At 43.1% G+C, this 20,154-nt stretch overlaps 1 protein-coding gene across 1 annotated transcript in view; it reads left to right on the top strand.

The window, feature by feature from the left end:
• The window catches only part of AQP9 (aquaporin 9), a 51,425-nt gene that overhangs the window by 21,930 nt on the left and 9,341 nt on the right, over nt 1-20,154 (top strand). Inside the window, exons 2-3 of the mRNA XM_069596390.1 lie at nt 12,170-12,296; nt 18,623-18,760. Of these exons, the coding sequence (XP_069452491.1) occupies nt 12,170-12,296; nt 18,623-18,760 (265 nt within the window). The remainder of the gene's footprint in view (nt 1-12,169; nt 12,297-18,622; nt 18,761-20,154) is intronic.

Genomic DNA, 20,154 nt, shown 5'->3' with positions numbered 1-20,154 from the left:
CAGCCCTTAGCATAGAATTGGCACAAAGCACACATCAAAAAGATGGTAGCTGGTATTTGTATTCGTTTACTCACATAACCCTAAACAGATGAGTAAAGATAGTCAATGTTTCATTCAGCCTTTACTACAAATTCCATGACAATGTGTTTCCCAAGGAGTTTCTTTCAACTTTGAATATTTTCAGGAACTCTACAGGATAGAAACCATTTTTTAGTATCCATTAATTCTGAAAATACTGAAACACAAGATTCTAGAAGGTATGACCTGGATGACTGGGAATGACTGGGGTTACCTCACCAATCAATCTTTTGTAGGAATTCTGCCTTCCAAGTTTTCTTTTTTCCTTTTCCATTGAAATCCTTTCTCCTACTCCTGCCCTGCAAAGATCCTGATAACAATAGTATTCACCCCTTCTCTTTTCTTCTTCTTTTTTTCTTTGTTGTTGTTTTTTTGTTTTTGTTCTTTTGGCCACGTCGTGCAGCTTGCAGGATCTTAGTTCCCCAACCAGGGATTAAACCTGAGCCCCAGCAGAGAAAGCACCAAGTCCTAACCACCAGACATCCAAACACGAAAGCCTTGCCAACTGTGAAATGACCCATCTTTGGAGAATAATCACAAATAGGCAAAACACCTTGAAGATATAAGACATGTTAATTTTTTCCTTCTTTGGACAATGTTGATGTGCACAGGGAATCACAAATCACTTGTGTTAACTACAAAATTCCCCAGTAATCCCTGGCCCCAGAGTACATGCATTTGCCAACATTTTACTAAGGAATCATCAACCTTTACTAACTGCTTTCCTGAAAGGGCTCAGCTTTTATATATCAAGCAAATATTTTAAGCGTCTGTTAGGCACTGCGTTTTCTTTTTTTTTCTTTTTATAAATTGAAGAACATTTAAAATTTTAATTAAACTTTTGAAGTAATAATTTCAGGTGTAAGAAACAGCACAAAGAAAGCCCACATGCCCTTTCCCTTTATTGAACCTGATAGTACTGGGTTAGTGAAAAAGTTCCTTCGAGTTTTTCCATAACACCTTGTGGAAAGATTTGGCCAACCCAATAATAGTTTATGAACAACAGGACAAAATGACAACCAGGATACTGACATCGATGCAGTTAAGCTACAGGACGTTTGTATTGCCACAAGTTTTCTTCTGTCGTCCAGGACCTTTTTTGAATGTTGGCTCTGGGCAGTGCACTTGTCAAGGGTGGAAAATCTAAGGCAGTACTCTGAGGCTCATCCAAGTGCAGGGTCTGCACCTAAGCTTGAGCACCTCCTTAAATTTTGTGTTCTAGACACCATGTTTCCTTTACATAGTCCTAGTTTTGGTTTGATGAGTGGTCATTTACTTTTTTTTAATTTAAATTTATTTATTTTAATTGGAGGCTAATTACTTTACAACATTGTATTGGTTCTGCCATACGTCTGTGCTAGGAATATCTTGGTTAGCACTTTGAAGGAAATAGTAGATACAAAGGAAATTTGAGAAGGGTCATATGAAACACAATCTGCGGACTCATGAATCTTTGTCCTCACCGCCAGCATTTCAGTTTATGGTAATCACTTAATCATGTGAGGCTTCACATCGTGTCCAGCACTCGGCCTGTCATAGGATTCACGGCTCAGTTGGGAACTTTCCAACAGTCTCAAGAGGTATGTCTCAGAAATTACACCTCCCACTTTTTACATCGTGCCCCCAAACTAACTTTTCCTCTTGAAAAGGCATTTTGGAGATTCTCTGGTGGTCCAGCGGTTAAGAACATACCTTGCGATGTGGGACTCGGGTTTGATCCCTGGTCAGGGAACTAAGATCCCACAGGCCACAAAGTAACTAAGCTCATGCACCTGCAACTACCGAGCCTGCATGCTCCAGTGCCCACGTGCTGCCGCTACAGAGTCCTGTGCCACAACAAAAGACCTTAGATGATAAAATGAAGACCCCACGTGCCACAACTAAGACCCAACCCAGCCAAATAAATACATAAGTTAAAAAAGAAAGAAAAGATATTTTAGGCAGGATTTTGTTTCCCATTTATGCTTAGATATTTTAATATCTTTTATAAATACTGTCTGAGCACAGAATATAAAGACGCACAAGTAACCTGGTGGGCATCATGGTCTTGGTGGAGTGCCACAAGGCAAGGTGGGGATAACATAAAATGACATTGTAAAGACATGATGAAATAAGCAGGAGAGGTCTTTGGGGGCTTCAGTTGCCAGAGAAAGCCCTACAGAAAAGGTAGCATTTTAGCTCAGTGTTAAGAATAGGCTGATATGGGCTGGTGAAAATGCAGAAAAGATATTGTGCTTGAAGGGATGGCATGAGTAGGTGTGCAAAGGTGAAAATGAGCGTCAAGTTCGAAGGACTCAAAGTGAGTGGGTTGCCAGCCTGGCTGGTGGGGAGATTTATTCTGGGGAGAACACTGGGCTGGCAATCATGAGGCATGGCACCGGAGAGCCCCGAGAGCCAGGCTGAGGGGTTGGTGCTAGTACTTCCTGAGCAGTGGGTGTGGGACAGTGTGCAAGTTGTGCTTCATCTGGCACAATAGCTGCATGGGGAGATACTGGAACTGGGGACACAGGTCAGAACCCACAGAAGAGATAACTGGAAATAACTGGCCATGGGTGAAGAGAGAGAAGAGGAAAGAGTACCAAAAAAATTCCAGAACATGTGGCTTTGGTGACTGAGAATGACTGAGGGTACCTCTCTCACCAGTCAATCTTTTGTAGTAATTCTGCCTGTCAAATGTCTCTCTTCCTTCTCCAATGAAACGCTTTCTCCCACTCCTGCATGCATAGATCCTGATAGCTACGGGAATTACCCCCCTCCTCTTTTCTAGTCTTGCTTCACTACCAAAAGCACTAAAATCTCGTCAGCTATGAAATGACCTCACTTTGGAGAGTAATCACAAATATGCAGAACACCTTGAAGTACTTGTCATTTTCCCACTTCTCTTCTTCCCACAAATTTTGATCTCATGTTTGGAATGAAATAACAGCTATATATAATTTCAGTCATAGATGTGTTTTCTCTCCCATTTTTATTGCCAGGCAGTGAGTTAGGCAATGGCACCCCACTCCAGTACTCTTGCCTGGAAAATCCCATGGACGGAGGAGCCTGGCAGGCTGTAGTCCAGGGTTGCAAAGAGTTGGACACGACTGAGTGACTTTATTTTCACTTTTCACTTTCATGCATTGGAGAAGGAAATGGCAACCCACTCCAGTGTTCTTGCCTAGAGAATCCCAGGGACAGGGGAGCCAGGTGGGCTGCCATCTATTGGGTCGAACAGAGTCGGACACGACTGAAGTGGCTTAGCAGCAGCAGTGAGTTAGGGGTTAAGTCCATGAGTCCCTTTGCCTGAATTCACCTTGAATTGGGGTTTTGCTTTTGAGTTTATACTAAAGGCAGAAATATCCTTCACCTGTTATTGTCCTTTGTTGTTTAAATAGTGCCTTTATTAAGGTTGCCCCATTTGAAACTTTGCTGAAAAATCTTATGAAACAAGGCAAGCAGGTGTTATTTTTTAATAGATGAGCAAGCTGAGACTGAGAAGTAACATGTTCATTTACACAGATACCGAGTGTCATAATTGGAAATAACAACTAGGATCTGGTTATTTAATTACTTCCAATATACTAGATACTGTTGCAAAGTCAAAGAAGTCCATGACATGATCCTGAGTCTTATAAAATTGGGAAAACCAGGCATTAATATGTGAATAGTTGAATTACATCCTGTGGTTAAGTGACCCACTAGATGGCAATAGAAGCAATGAACAGAAGGTATGTAATTAATTACCATGTCATAATATGATGGCATAATATGATATGATGTACAAACAAGGGAGGATTGCCTACAAATCAGAAAATATTTGAAAACAATATATCTGATAGGGGGTTAATATCCCAAATAGGCAAAGAACTCATACAGCTTAACATCAAAAAACAAATGTGCATTGAGGTTTGACAGAAAACAACAAAATTCTGTAAAGCAATTATCCTTCAATAAAGAATAAATAAAATTTAAAAAGTGTGTATAGGACCTGGAGAGACATTTTTCCAAAGAAGACATGGTTAGCAGACACATGAAAAGATATTCAACATCACTAATCATCAGGGAAATGAAAATCAAAACCACAGTGAGGTGTCACCTCACACCTGTGAGAATAGCTATCATCAAAAAGACAGCAAATAACAAGTGTTGGCAAGGCTGTGGAGAAAAGGGGACCTTCACGCACTATTCATGGGAATGTAAATTGGTATAGCCACAAAACTGGATGGGGGTTTCCCAAAAAATTAAAAATAGAACTACCACATAATCCAGCAATTCCATTCCTGGGTATTTATCCAAAGAAAATAAACACTAATTTGAAAAGTTATATGCACCCCTATGTTCATTGCAGTACTAATTACACTAGCCAAAATATAGGAACAACCTAAGAGTCCATCAATAGATTAATGAATAAAGAAGATATGGTATGGAATACGACACCACCATAAGAAAAGAATGAAATCGTGCAATTTGTGGCAATATGGGTGGACCTCAAGGGTATTATGCTAGGTAAAATAAGTCAAACAGAGAATACAGAATCAAAATAAATGAACAAACGTAACAAATAGAAACAGACTCAAGGATATAGCAAGCAAACAAGTGGTTGCCAAAGGGGAGGGCAGTGGAGGGATGAGTGAAATAGGTGAGGGAAATTAAAGAGGTACAAAGTTCACATTATCAAATAAATGAGTCACAGGAATGAAAAGTACAGCATGGGGAACATAGCAATATTACAATAAATTTGTATAGTGACAGATGGCAATCAGACTTGCAGAGATCATTGTAATGTATGAAAACAATGAATCATTGTGTTGTATACCTGGAACTGACATTGTAGGTCAGTTTTTGTTGTTGACAGTGTTGTAGGTCAATTATACTTAAATAAATAAATATTTTTGAAATTACTGCAGAGAAATAAGCCAAAGTTTTATAATGTCTGTTCATAGATAAAGGCATTGTGATTGGTTTTTTTCTTTATATTTTTATATAGTCCTCATATTCTCTCTAAGAGAGAATTTAGAGAACTAGAGAATTCTCTAAGAGAATCTGTACAGGATTTCAGTCTTAAATAAAAAACATTTTTAAAGGCTTAAAAAAAAATAAGGGAGAATTGTGCCCATTCGTGGGCTCTGTGTTTTAAGAGAGGTGCTAACAACCTTGAGCTCATCCCAGGTGAGACTCACTGGGATCTGAGGAGCCCTAAGGATCCAAGATGAAGGGACAAACTTTCAGCAGGAAAAATTCAGGGAGGACTTTTCGCTCCCTCCACTTAGTGGAATGCCTGGTGTGTAAAAGATGCTTCTTCTCTGAGGCCCCAAGACTAAGCCAGGAGCTAATGAACAGAAGTTACAGGATAAAAGACTACAACTTCATGTAAGGAAGGGCTCCCCAACCACTGGAACACCAAAAATATATAGAACAAGCTACCTGATGTGGTAATAAGCTCCCTGTCGCTAAAGGCAACCAACATGGGCCAGGTCAATGGTTATTTAGGATGTTGTAGTTTGTGTGCTATCGAATTCAGAAGCAACACAGTCATGGCTGAGAGGTAGCATAATGCAGGGTTTAAGAGTGCAGGCTCTGGAGGCTATACCGTGCTCACCCCCTGGAACCTGCTAAGCCACACAGAGGCCGTGTGTAGGTGTATTGGCCACCATCCCAGGTGAGGCATCAGTTGCCTGCCGACATCAACCTCTAGGCATGTGACTAGGTGAGCTTTCAGATAATTCCAGTCCTTCAAGTTTTGAATCATCACATCTGATACCAACTGGAGCAGAGATAAGATACTCTACCAAACTTTGCCCAAATGACAGATTCACAAGGAAAATAAACGTTGCCATTTTAAACCACTAAGTTTGGGAATAGTTACATATCACTAAATAACGGGAATGCAATGTTTATGTGATGTTCTGAATTGCCATTGATCTTCAAGGCTACTTAACAGGTGCTGAGTCAAGTAAAAGGAGGTATTATTTGCAGAAAGGGGATTGGGTGCCTTGGGCTAATGAGAGAAGAGAAGGTTTGGTGAAACAATTGGGAGAATTCCATAGAGGATTTTGGGCAGCACAGTGAAGACTAGATCCACGGCTTTGTAATACCCTCCCTTGCCTACACGGTTTTGTGATTTTCTAAGTCTTCTGGAGAAAGTAGGTGCTGGATCCTGGCATGAAGGTAGAAGAGACACTGGAGGTCTGTGATGGCAGGCACAGAAGGAGTGGTGGTGGACTTGGGAAACACACCGCCCGAGGAAACAGAACAGACGAGCATACTGACAGAGTGCGGTCTACCGGAGAAGGGAATGGCAAGCCACTGCAGTATTCTTGCCTTGAGAACCCCATGAACAGTATGAACAGGCAAAATGATAGGATACTAAAAGAGGAACTCCCCAGGTCGGTAGGTGCCCAATACGCTACTGGAGATGAGTGGAGAAATAACTCCAGAAAGAATGAAGGGATGGAGCCAAAGCAAAAACAATACCCAGTTGGGGATGTGACTGGTGATAGAAGAAAGGTCTGATGCTGTAAAGAGCAATATTGCATAGGGACATGGAATGTCAGGTCCATGAATCAAGGCAAATTGGAAGTGGTAAAATAAGAGATGGCAAGAGTGAACATCGACATTCTAGGAATCAGCAAACTAAAATGGACTGGAATGGGTGAATTTAACTCAGATGACCATTATATTTACTACTGTGGGCAGGAATCCCTTAGAAGAAACAGAGTAGCCATCATGGTCAACAAAAGAGTCCAAAATGCAGTACTTGGATGCAATCTCAAAAACAACAGAATGATCTCTGTTCATCTCCAAAGCAAACCATTCAATATTATGGTAATCCAAACCTATGCCCCAACCAGTAACGCTGAAGAAGCTGAGTTGAATGGTTCTATGAAGACCTACAAGATCTTTTAGAACTAACACCCAAAAAAGATGTCTTTTTCATTATAGGGGACTGGAATGCAAAAGTAGGAAGTCAAGAAACACCTGGAGTAACAGGCAAGTTTGGCCTTGGAGTATGGAATGAAGCAGGGCAAAGGCTAACAGAGTTTTGCCAAGAGAACGCACTGGTCATAGCAAACACCCTCTTCCAACAACATAGAGAAGACTCTACACATGGACATCACTAGATGGTCAACACCGAAATTAGATTGATTATATTCTTTGCAATCAAAGATGGAGAAGCTCTATACAGTCAGCAAAAACAAGACCAGGAGCTAACTGTGATTCAGATCATGAACTCTTTATGCCAAATTTAGACTTAAATTGAATAAAGTAGGGAAAACCGCTAGACCATTCAGGTATGACCTAAATCAAATCCCTTATGACTACACAGTGGAAGTGAGAAATAGATTTAAGGGACTAGATCTGATAGACAGAGCGCCTGATGAACTATGGACGGAGGTTTGTGACATTGTACAGGAGACAGGGATCAAGACCATCCCCATGGAAAAGAAATGCAAAAAATCAAAATGGCTGTCTGAGGAGGGCTTACAAATAGCTGTGAAAAGAAGAGAAGCGAAGAGCAAAGGAGAAAAGGAAAGATATAAGCATCTGAATACAGAGTTCCAAAGAATAGCAAGGAGAGATAAGAAAGCCTTCCTCAGCGATCAATGCAAAGAAATACAGGAAAACAACAGAACGGGAAAGACTAGAGATCTCTTCAAGAAACTTAAAGATACCAAGGGAACATTTCATGCAAAGATGGGCTCGATAAAGGACAGAAATAGTATGGACCTAACAGAAGCAGAAGATATTAAGAAGAGGTGGCAAGAATACACAGAAGAACTGTACAGAAAAGATCTTCACAACCAAGATAATCACGATGGTGTGATCACTCACCTAGAGCCAGACATCCTAGAATGTGAAGTCAAGTGGGCCTTAGAAAGCATCACTATGAACAAAGCTAGTGGAGGTGATGGAATTCCAGTAGAGCTGTTTCAAATCCTGAAAGATGATGCTGTGAAAGTGCTGCACTCAATATGCCAGCAAATTTGGAAAACTCAGCAGTGGCCACAGGACTGGAAAAAGTCAGTTTTCATTCCAATCCCAAAGAAAGGCAATGCCAAAGAATGCTCAAACTACCACACAATTGCACTCATCTCACATGATAGCAAAGTAATGCTCAAAATTCTCCAAGCCAGGCTTCAGCAATATGGGACCTGTGAACTTCCAGATGTTCAAGCTGGTTTTAGAAAAGGCAGAGGAACCAGAGATTAAATTGCCAACATCCACTGGATCATCAAAAAAGCAAGAGAGTTCCAGAAAAACATCTATTTCTGCTTTATTGACTATGCCAAAGCCTTTGACTGTGTGGATCACAATAAACTGTGGAAAATTCTGAAAGAGATGGGAATACCAGACCACCTGACCTGCCTCTTGAGAAACCTATATGCAGGTCAGGAAGCAACAGTTAGAACTGGACATGGAACAACAGACTGGTTCCAAAGAGGAAAAGGAGTAGGTCAAGGCTGTATATTGTCATGCTTATTTAACTTCTATGCAGAATACATCATGAGAAACGCTGGGCTGAAAGAAGCACAAGCTGGAATCAAGATTGCCAGGAGAAATATCAACCTCAGATATGCAGATGACACCACCCTTATGGCAGAAAGTGAAGAGGAGCTAAAAAGCCTCTTGATGAAAGTGAAAGAGGAGAGTGAAAAAGTTGGCTTAAAGCTCAACATTCAGAAAACTAAGATCATGGCATCCGGTCCCATCACTCCGTGGGAAATAGATGGGGAAACAGTAGAAACAGTGTCAGACTTTATTTTCGGGGGCTCCAAAATCACTGCAGGTGGTGACTGCAGCCGTGAAATTAAAAGACGCTTACTCCTTGGAAGGAAAGTTATTACCAACCTAGATAGTATACTCAAAAGCAGAGACATTACTTTGCCAACAAAGGTCCATCTAGTCAAGGCTATGGTTTTTCCAGTGGTCATGTATGTATGTGAGAGTTGGACTGTGAAGAAAGCTGAGTGCCAAAGAATTGATGTTTTTGCACTGTGGTGTTGGAGAAGACTCTTGAGAGTCCCTTGGACTGCAAGGAGATCCAACCAGTCCATTCTGAAGGAGATCAGTCCCGGGTGTTCACTGGAAGGACTGATGCCAAAGCTGAAACTCCAATACTTTGGCCACCTCATGCAAAGAGTTGACTCACTGGAAAAGACCCTGATGCTGGGAGGGATTGAGGGAAGGAGGAGAAGGGGACAACAGAGGATGAAATGGCTGGATGGCATCACCGACTCGATGGACATGGGTTTGGGTAAACTTAACGAGTTGGTGATGGACAGGGAGGCCTGGTGTGCTGTGATTCATGGGGTCACAAACAATCGAACACGACTGAGTAACTGAACTGAACTGAGCATACTATTGCCTGTTGGTATGCAAAGGAATCTAAGAGATTGTTTTCTACACAAGGAAGTCAGGATCAGGCACTTGGAAAACAACTGAACACAAACTGTTCAGTAGGGACAGTACAAATGAATTACAGAGAGAAAAGATTAGGTTTAGTGAGAAGACTATGAGTGATGAGTCCAAAAAAGATTACTTGATAGTGAAGACCAAAAAAATTGAGACAGCATGGCTCTTTCTGTGTCTAAGAAGGGGAACAATAAGGCAGTTCTTAATGGTGAGAGCATGGAATCATGTTGGAAATTCTATCAGCAATACTATAAATGACAGTTCTCTCATATTTTTAAAGAAGAAAGTTACAGAAGAAGGAAACAAGGGTAAGTGACCAATTCCCTAGTGATCAGAGTATGATAACGTCAGGATATCCAAGGTCTACTTCCTTGGTGCTGTGAATGCAGGACAGAGGAAGCAGGCAAGAGAAGATCCTAGCAGGCAATTACTTGTCTGCCTCATTAAGGCATAAATTTCAGGCTATAAAACCAGGAAGAAATGATGTCAACATGGGCTGAAAGCTTCTGAATAGCAATTTCTGACTAGGCAAACTGAAGTGCTTACCTTGTTTATTTCTCCTTCTGCTCATTTCCTGCAGTGCACAGCATCAGTTCAGTTTTGTTCAGTTGCTCAGTCGTGTCTGACTCTTTGTGACCCCATGGACTGCAGCATGCCAGGTTTCCCTGTCCATCACCAACTCCTGGAGCTTGCTCAAACTCATTTCCATTGAGTCAGTGATGCCATCAGTTATCCTCCCTAGAAAAGAACAAAAAAGCAATTGCAGCATCTAGGGTGGAAGAGGACAGTATTAACCACAAGGAAGTTTGACAGAACAGAAGCCTCCCCAGGTCCACTCAGACCTTTTAAAGCTTTTACACCCCCTGTAGAATATCACAAGTCCATGAATATCACACCATAAAAGAGGGAAGAAGTTTATTTGGAAAGTGGTAATAGCTCAGGACTGGCCCGTGTTTGAGTGTGTCTCTCCTTACCCCTGGTTGTCTAAATCAGGACTTCTAAGCTGTCAGGAACGTTTTTTTTCCTCTTTTGAGAAGAGGCTGCCTAAATGACAGTTAGCTTGGAAGTTGTACTTGGGTCATTTAATTGATCTTAAATTAAAAAGAAAGACAGCAGTGTGGTTTTAATTCTGACATTTATTATAACAGATAAGGATTCTAGAAAAAATAATGTCTAGTCCAGGTGGAATTGTTAGGCTATGAGATGGACTCGGGAATATTTCGTTTCTTAAAAAGGGAAAGGGAACCATGTTCCTGCTACAGCTTAACTTGGCTCTCAGTATAGGGTCTGGAGCCAGATCTGTGATTAACATCAAAGATAGCCCCATGCCTGTGATGTGAAGCCCTGGTGCATCCCTCCAGATGTCAGGTCCTTCTTCTCCCTACTGTTTAGCAGTTAGAGTTAAGTCGATATATCTTAGAATCAGGGACTGGAGGGGATATTAAAAGATCATCTAGGTAATTTCTCTGCCTTCAGGGAGGAGTAAAACAAAACCATTCTATATGTGTTAAACATCCCTTGTTTGTAAATCATATTTCTTTAAAGGACTTCACAAATGAGCCCCAAGGGAGCTATTTAGAATTAATTCATCACTCTCAGGAAATGGTTGAAGTGCATCCTCTCTCATTTCAGGTTCAGACTTCCCTTCTCATCCTTTGGTGAAGAGACACCGTAGTTGGTTATTATCATCCTGATAAGAAGCCTTCCTATTCTTTGTCTCTTGTTCCTTGAATACATTTGTTTCTGAAAACTTGCTTCACATACCCTCAAATCATATCCATTACTTGATGCTGAGTCCTCCCTCCAGTTGGTGCTCTTCTTTAGTTAAGAAACCCAAACTGGGGATCTGTATTCTAGAAAAAACTTGGCTACTTGACATCTAGGAGCAATGACCTAATGATCCTCCAGCCCCAGACATTCCTTCAGGACAACACTGGCTCTTTAAACCACAGCATGAGGATGGCCAATGGTCGTGTGCTGTCCTGTTGAAATTTATGCAACTGTTTCATCTTTCCCAATAACCCTCCCTCACCAAATGTTCCTTTCTTTCCCCTCCTTCTACCCTCCCTTCCTCTCGCCCTTTCTTTCTGAAGTATAATTGACATACAAAAGTGAAAGAAAGTGAAAGTGAAGTCACTCAGTCATGTCCGACTCTTTGCGACCCCATGGCCTGTAGCCCACCAGGCTTCTCGGTCCATGGGATTTTCCAGGCAAGAATACTGGAGAATACCATTTCTTTCTCCAGGAGATCTTCCCGACCCAGGGGTTGAACCCAGGTTTCCTGCACTGTAGGCAGACGCTTTACCATCTGAGCCACCAGGGAAGTCCATAGTTTCAGTTTTATAACATAATGATCAGATATTTATATAAAATGAAATGATTACCAAATTACCCAATTTATAGATTCATTAAAAATTTTAACACTGTGAAGGCCTAACAAAACTCATCCACAATCCAGATGCAGCCTCGGGACCAGCATTTTGCTACCTGTGCACAGTTGGAAGATTATAAGCTGATTTATATGAGGCCTGTGGCAGCCTGGTTTGCAAATGTGCTTGAAAAATACAATATCGTAAAGTAAAAAATAATAATAAATGGTTAAAAAAAAAAGAAAAATGCTTCTTGTTACTGTGACTTCCCATTGTCTTTGATGGTGGCCATCTTCACTCACTTACTGAGTTTCCTCTCATTCCAGGTCCTTGGATGTGGTTCTGTTGCCCAAGCTGTTCTCAGTCGAGGACACTTTGGAGGAATCATCACTATCAATACTGGATTTTCAATGGCAGTTGGAATGGCCATTTATGTGAGTGCAGGTGTCTCTGGTAAGTACCAGAAACAATGACGACGACTACTAACTCAGCCATCCCAATGTACTATCACTGTTCCGGGCACTTTACATACCTTAACTGTTTTAGACTTCAGCAGTCCTGCAAGAATATGTCTTTGATTCTAGTTTTATAAATGACCAATTTTAAATGGCCAGTAAATAAATGCTAAGTGACTTGCCACTTTGGCAACCTGTAGCAAGAGACAGAGATGAGGGCTGGAACTCATAACTGATTCCTAAATCCGGCCACTGAATCGTATTCTGCACCTGTCAATACATTCTTTTATAAGCTCCATCTTACGCTTGAAAACCACTTCCCATCTATTCTGCGAATGGCCTGTGAAGATCACTCCAACAGAGGCAATTCCCTAGACCTTTATCAGAGCAATCACAGAGGGCCCTGGGCCATTTGCAAAGTAGCTGGTGCTTTCATGGAGGTGCAGGGCTAATCAGGAGGTCTTGGTCCAACCCTGCCGCGAGTGGAAGACTAATTAAAAGCAATTCTCGAGGTTCTGAGAAGCAAAATGAAATGAGACTTAATGCAGCCTGGGACCTTAAGAAGGAACTGTGGAAACTACCCACTTCCCAAAGGGTTGCAGAATCCTTAGCAGCCTTGTCTTGGGGACTCAGAACACTAAGGTAAGACTGTTGGGGATAAGGGAAGATGGGGACCCCAGTGTGCTGGGCACTGTACGGGGTGCTGTATACAATTTATCTCCTCTCTCTATCTCCTCTCTCTTCTACAGCAGCACTCTGAGGCAGGTATTACTGTCCATTCTACAGAGAAAACTGGAGGCCTGAAGATTTTTGCTTTTTGCTTTGGGTTTGTGCTCAGTCATGTCTTTGCGACTCCATGGACTATATATAACCCACCAGGCTCCTCTGTCCATGGGATTCCCCAGACAAGAATACTGGAATGGGTTGCCATTTCCTACTCCAGGGGATCTTCTCGACCCAGGGATCGAACCTGTGTCTCTGTGTGTCCTGCAATGGCAGGTGGATTCTTTACCACTGTGTCATCTGGGAAGCCCCCAAGGGGTTAAATTAATTGCCAGACATCTCACAGCTGGTAAAAAGGCAAATCAAAGATTTGGCCCAGGTCCCTGAGACAGCAAAGCGCAGGTCCCCATTGCTAAACAACACTTCCAATGATCTATTATGGGAAAGGCAGTTTACACAGGGCTGTACAGGTCCAGTACAGGGCAGGACGGCCCAGGGGAGGATCCTGCAGGTGAGTTGGCTGGACTGGTGACAAGCACTGCCATTGTAGCACTGAAGAATGACTCCCCAGACCCACTCAGAGCCTAAGGGGACTAAGTACACAGAACAGTCATTTGCTGGTGGGCTGCCGTCTATAGCGTCGCACAGAGTCGGACATGACTGAAGCGACTTAGCAGCAGCAGCAGCAGCAGCCTTTCCATATCATATGGGCACTCAGATCCTGAGGCAGTCCAGGTTACAGATTCCCATGTATGTGGTTTGTTAGGTAGCAGCAGTGTTTCTGTTCAAACTCATGCCGAGCCTTTGCTGTGATCCCTGCACTCTACTGCCTACCCGAGATGCAAAAATAACCAAGGGGCCATCCTGAATGAGCCAAGGCTTGATGACAGTGCAGGCCTTGATAACAGAGACAGAATACCTTCTTGGCTTCAAAAAGGCATGCAGAATGCTCTATTGCCTCCCCCCCATACCCTTCCAACTACATTCAGACAAGTGTGGTTTCCACAAACCATGCAATATAAATGTAGGCATATTCTCAGCTACTTTTTAAAGGTGGAGATGTGGTTTTGCAGTATTTCACCTACATAACTCCCTGAATTGAATATAATCAAATATTTACTTGGATAAATTGGTCCCAGACCTTACCAATGTAGCTGACACTTCACCACCACCGCTGTCAATGTCTGCTTGCATATACCGATATATTTGGAGTTATCATGGGAGGAAAGGGGAAGAGACCAGCAGGAAGGAGAAGAGGGAGTGAAAGATGGTGTGAGGTCTTCCCATCTGGCCTTTGGCCTGGGGTTGGTCAAGCCCCTATGCTCAGAGGAGTAAGGGGACGGTTTTCACGAAGCGCTGTTTCCCAGCAAGGCTTGGGAGCTGTCCAAATTGTTTCAGAGAGACTGTGAGATCCCCCAATCCAAGGAGAACAGTTTCTGAGCCTGGCTAATAGAAGGCAGCTATTGCTGTTGTTTAGTCGCTAGATCGTGCCCAACTCTTTGCAACTTGATGGGCTATAGCCCGCCAGGCTCCTCTGTCCATGGAATTCTCCAGGCAAGAATATGGAGTGGGTTGCCATTTCCTTCTCCACGGGATCTTCCTGACCCAGGGATTGAACGCACGTCTTCTGCATGGGCAGGCGGATTCTTTGCCCCTGAGCCACCTGGGATGGCAGTGTTGAGCTGGAGAAAGGGAGCTTATTTCCCATCTCTGTTTGGAACTAAGTGCTATTCAGGCTCCCAGGGAAATGGGGAAACAGGCACAGATAACACCCTGGCCCAATGATGACATCAGTGCAGACTCGGTATTGGCTTTAACAGCCCGGGAATAGGAGAGGAAGATTGGGGGTGGAGGAGTGATTCTCTCATAGTGGCTGCAACCAACATACTGGTTTGTGGACACTTGTGAGGCCCTCTTTGGGAATTCCAAAAATAACCAATGTATATTAGGCATAAACATAAATGGGAGCCCACTTTGTGGTCCAGACTGGGAAGGTCAGCTGACCTCTGGTTTTGGAACATAAAGCGTTACTTCTCTGCACAGGAGTCACCTACCCTGCTCCCTTGTGAGCTTGCCAGGAGTCTGGCAATCCAGTCTGGCCAATCAGAACTTGCAATGCCTTGATTATGCACCACCCCACACTCAGCATTTGCTCTGCTGACTTGTACCTAGACTAGGGCAGCTGTTTCTGATGCAGCATTTTATAGGCAATAAAAATCTCCAGAAAAAAGCAAGATTGCTTAATGAGAGCTCAAATAGTAGGATTATCTCCATCACAGAGTTGTCTGTGGGTGGCAGGGAGAAGGGGACTCGTCTAGGACAGAACCCTGAACCAGATCGCCTTACTCATGTAAGACTTTCATCTCGGGCCTCCTCCTGGGCTTCAGCTCCACCCACCCGTGGCCCTCTCCAACTCTAACACTCTTGTTTCTCCACAGTGCTGCTCTGTTTTGTCCTTCAGGTAAGGGTGAGCCGAGTGATCACGCATCTCTGCAAAGAGAAACTCTCCTCATTGCTTTGCAAAGTGCCCTCCCAGACACACCCTCTCTGACCCTCAAACAGCTTTCCCTCTGTCGATGTTTGTAGCCTGAGCTATCTCAATAAAGGCCTATGGATATTTGTATCTCCAACTTTCATATCTTGAACACCTACTAAGTGCCTTTTGGTATGTGAAGGTCAAGGTGAATAATAGTTCTGGCCTCAGAGTGCTTTTGAGAGACTAAAAACATAAATCTTTTATGCTTTAAACCTACAGCAAGTTTTATTTTGGAAGAGGAGCTTGCTAAATAATAACTCTCCCATTGGCGGACTTATCTGAGGGGAGATATTTTTGAGTGGAGGTGATTTCTTATGTCCCTGGGTCCTTTCACACTGGCTCCCTCCAGGCTGGCTGGGTGTTGGTGACCCTCCAACTAGCCTCCGGAAAAGAGAAACAGGGCTGGCTCCAGGAACTTTTCCCCTGCCCTGTGTGGTCCCCTCTTCTAAGCCCCGTTTCCAGCTTCCTAGTAAGCTGTACTCTTGCCAGTCTCCAGAATTATGACTGTCTTAGATTTAAAAGCAAAACAAAACAGGTGATGCGTGTGTAAGTCTTCAGGAAGTCACCTGTGCTTTGATGTATTGACATTTTCTTATTCATATGAGCCCCTGAGGGGCAGAGTCAGGTGAAGACAGGGCCCTCATAGTTTAGCCAGCAGTCAGAATCCCTCCCCACTGCAAGCCCACCTTGGCTTAGAGATTCAGGAAAAGTACAACTTTCTTCCTGGAGGCAATGAGAGGAGGGAGGCTTCCAAAAACAAGCTTATCCATAGGTTCTGTGTGGAGTCAAATGGCAATGAGTCATCATCATCATCACTATCACAGCTTTGTTTACAGCTATTTCCATAACCCAGAGGGCCACATTTCAGTGTGGTTACACCGACAGTCACTCTAATCCCCCCAACACACACACTAAATGTCTTCTGTACTCTCCACATGTGTGTCCTTCATCCCTAGGAATCAAGCCCATATGTTCAAAGACTACTTTCGAAATTTTTTCACCTGCCTTCTAAGGCAGAGAAAACCTTTATGAACTTGTAAAGAAAACCTAGAAAAGTCAAAACATAGAACATAGGCCCTAGAGTTCAAATAAGCTTGGATTTGAATCTGAGACCTACCATGTGACCATAAACTGTTACTTCTCAGTTTCCCCACCAGTGAACTGGGGTAGGACCCATCTCACTGGTTTCTTAGGAGGATCAAGTGCATGTAATATGACAGCATCTGGCAAGTGTTCAACATGTGTGGTTGTTGCTGCTACAGCAAAGTTAGCCGGGGATAGCAGTAGCCTACCCCCGGAACAAGCCCTCTGCCTGAACTTGCAAATGGATAAGAATCAAAGAGGATGATTTCTTCAGTCAGAGTTTAGGTTGGAGCGAAGGAAATGTTATTCCATTTCTGTGTGTGAGATATACATTGTCTATGCAGAGAAACTACAGAGAATCCATTCAGATGTTGTGACCACTTCAAAATAAACTGAGCCCCTTACCTCAGTGAGAGGCACAGCCCACCAAGGGAGGGCCATTTAAGATATGTCTCTTTTTCAGTCCTAATATTATTTCTATATCCTCTGGACATGGACTTAGGAATTACTAAATATAGAATTAAATCTGCTAAGTATATCATATAAATACATTGATTTTAAAATATACTGAAGCTAACAGTTTATATCAATCTCTTTGGGGTTATTGATTTATGGATAGGCAAAGCCCAGTAGAACAAACTGTGGAGCATTCTTAAAGAGATGGGAGTACCAGAACCCCTTACCTGCCTCCTGAGAAATCTGTATGCAGGTCAAGAAGCGACAGTTAGAACCAAACATGGAAAAGCAGACTGGTTCCAAATAGGAAAAGGAGTACGTCAAGGCTGTATATTGTTACCCTGCTTATTTAACTTCTATGCAGAGTACACCATGAGAAACGCTGGGCTGGAAGAAGCACAGCTGGCATCAAGATTGCTGGGAGAAATATCAATAACCTCAGATATGCAGATGACACACCACCCTTATGGCATAAAGCAAAGAAGAACTGAAGAGCCTCTTGATGAAAGTGAAAGAGGAGAATGAAAAAGTTGGCTTAAACATCAACATTCAGAAAACTAAGATTATGGCATCCGGTCCCATCACTTCATGGCAATAGATGGGGAAACAATGGAAACAATGACAGACTTCATTTTCTTGGGCTCCAAAATCACTGCAGATGGTGACTGCAGCCATGAAATTAAAAGACGCTGGGAAGAAAAGCTATGACTAACCTAGATATATATTAAAAAGCAGATACATTACTTTGACAACAAAGGTCCATCTAGTCAAAGCTATGGTTTTCCCAGTAGTCATGTATGGATGTGAGAGTTGGACCATTAAGAAAGCTGAGCACTGAAGAACGGATGCTTTTGAGCTGTGGTGGAGAAGACTCCTGAGAGTGAGAGCCAGGAGGTCCAGCCAGTGCCTCCTGAAGGAGATCAGCCCTGGGTGTCCATTGGAAGGGCTGATGCTGAAGCTGAAGCTCCAATACTTTGGCCACCTGATGGGAAGAACTGAGTCATTTGAAAAGACCCTGATGCTGGGAAAGATTGAAGGCAGGAGGAGAAGGAGACGACAGAGGATGAGATGGCTGGATGGCATCACTGACTCGATGGATATGAGTTTGAGCAAGCTCTGGGAGTTGGTGATGGACAGGGAGGCCTGGTGTGCTGCAGTCCATGGGGTTGCAAAGAGTCGGACATGACTGAGCGACTAAACCGAACTAAAAGCCCAGTAGAGAGAGATGATAGATAGACAGAATGATAGACATATAAATAGACAGAGACGGAAAATAAGCCACTTGAGTACAAGTTTCTTTATAAATTTGAGAAAGCTAAACTTCCTGAAAAGCATCTAATGATGCCATGAGGAATAACAGTCCTCTCTTCCTCCCCACTCTCACACACACACCCCTCTGTGTCCTCACATATGGTTCCTTACCTAGAAGACTGAGTTCTGCCTACAGTCCCTAGACAAGCTTTTCTTCACAATAGTTCTCCCTGGCATGCCCTCTGACTTTCTTAATCACCTTGTCTTCTTTACAGGTGGCCACATCAACCCAGCTGTTTCTTTTGCAATGTGTCTTTTTGGACGGATGAAGTGGTTCAAATTCCCCTTTTATGTGGGGGCCCAGTTCTTGGGAGCCTTTGCAGGGGCTGCAACCCTCTTCGGCGTTTACTATGGTGAGTAGGGGCCCTGAGTCCAGAGATTATGGAGAGCTGTGTGTAAGCTGAAATTCAGGATTACTTGGCAGGAAGAGGTGAGATAAAACAGGACACAGTCTGTCATACACTTGACAGGCAGTTCTAAGTGTCCTGAATGAAAGTGAAAGTGTTGGCTGCTCAGCCGTGTCCAACTCTTTGCGACCCCATGGACTGTAACCTGCCAGGCTCCTCTGTCCATGGGATTCTCCAGGCAAGAATACTGGAGTGGGTTGCCATTCCTTTCTCCAGGGGATCTTCCCAGCCCAGGGACTGAATCCAGGTTTCCTGTATTGCAGGTGGATTCTTTGCCATCTGAGCCAGCAGGGAAGCCCTTCTAAGGGTCCTAAGTTCTAGTTAATGGGGCCAACATTATTCTCAGGCACATTCATGAAGCCTCTTAATGAAAATGATCACAACTTAAATGAAGGGGAGAACATAAATGAATTCTATCTTTAGACCCAACCAGTACTACAATGTAAACAGTGCCAAAGCAAGCAACAGGCCACTGGCTTCTCCATAGCTTTTTCTGAATTGGCTGGGAGAGAAACCATTGACTTCTCTCAAAGGGAATGATGAGTAAATATTTAGAGAAGGAATTTGGAGCAAAGCCTTTGAGGGAAGGAACACAGCAGAGAAATGGGGTGGGTAGGGAACCCCATCTCCCTTTTGTCCAATAGCCAGGGCTTCCTTCGGCAGCAGTCCTGGGGGAATCAAAGTTCTGACAATGGAAGACCCAGACTTTAGTTCCATATGAATTAAGTAGCTGCGTGGCTTCAATAAGTCATCTGACCTGATTGGTCTCAGTTTCCTCCTCTGGAAAATGAGAGAATGAACTAGATGACCTCAGAACCCCTTCAAGCTAAAAAATCTTGGGGTTCCATAAAATCAACTGTTATGGTAGTTCCTTCTATCTAACCCAAAGTAAATCTCAATACCTTATAACTCTCAAGCTGGAACAATTAGGAAACTAGAATTTATGAGCCAAGCCTAATAGAGGTGCCTGTGGAAAGGCATCTCTTCCTGCAGACTATCCTAAGAATTAGAGTGTAAGAAAACTCAAGGAGAAACTCACGATGAGACCAGAAACTGGAGAGTCAGCGGCTGGGTCAGGAGAGGCCTGGGGGTCTGGGACAACCTAGACCACACTGGCTATGTCAGGGTCTGCTGTGTCTCTTGCTCTAAGGGCGTCTTCACTGTACTTGATGCCTCAAATGCTGGACTGCTATTAGGGGTTACTGAGAACCCCCTGGGAATCATGGATTCTGCCTAGAGCAGGTCTAAGCTTCACTTTGGCTTTTAGTCAATCTTGCAAATTCCAACAATTCCCCTCAGAGAAAACTGATTCCCAAGACCCACTGAATAAGGATTTGGCT

Source organism: Ovis canadensis, chromosome 7 (assembly GCF_042477335.2).
Source record: "Ovis canadensis isolate MfBH-ARS-UI-01 breed Bighorn chromosome 7, ARS-UI_OviCan_v2, whole genome shotgun sequence".
Taxonomy (NCBI): Eukaryota; Metazoa; Chordata; class Mammalia; order Artiodactyla; family Bovidae; genus Ovis; species Ovis canadensis.
The sequence above is the reverse complement of the archived record's forward strand: the minus strand, read 5'-3'. Positions and strand labels throughout refer to the sequence as shown.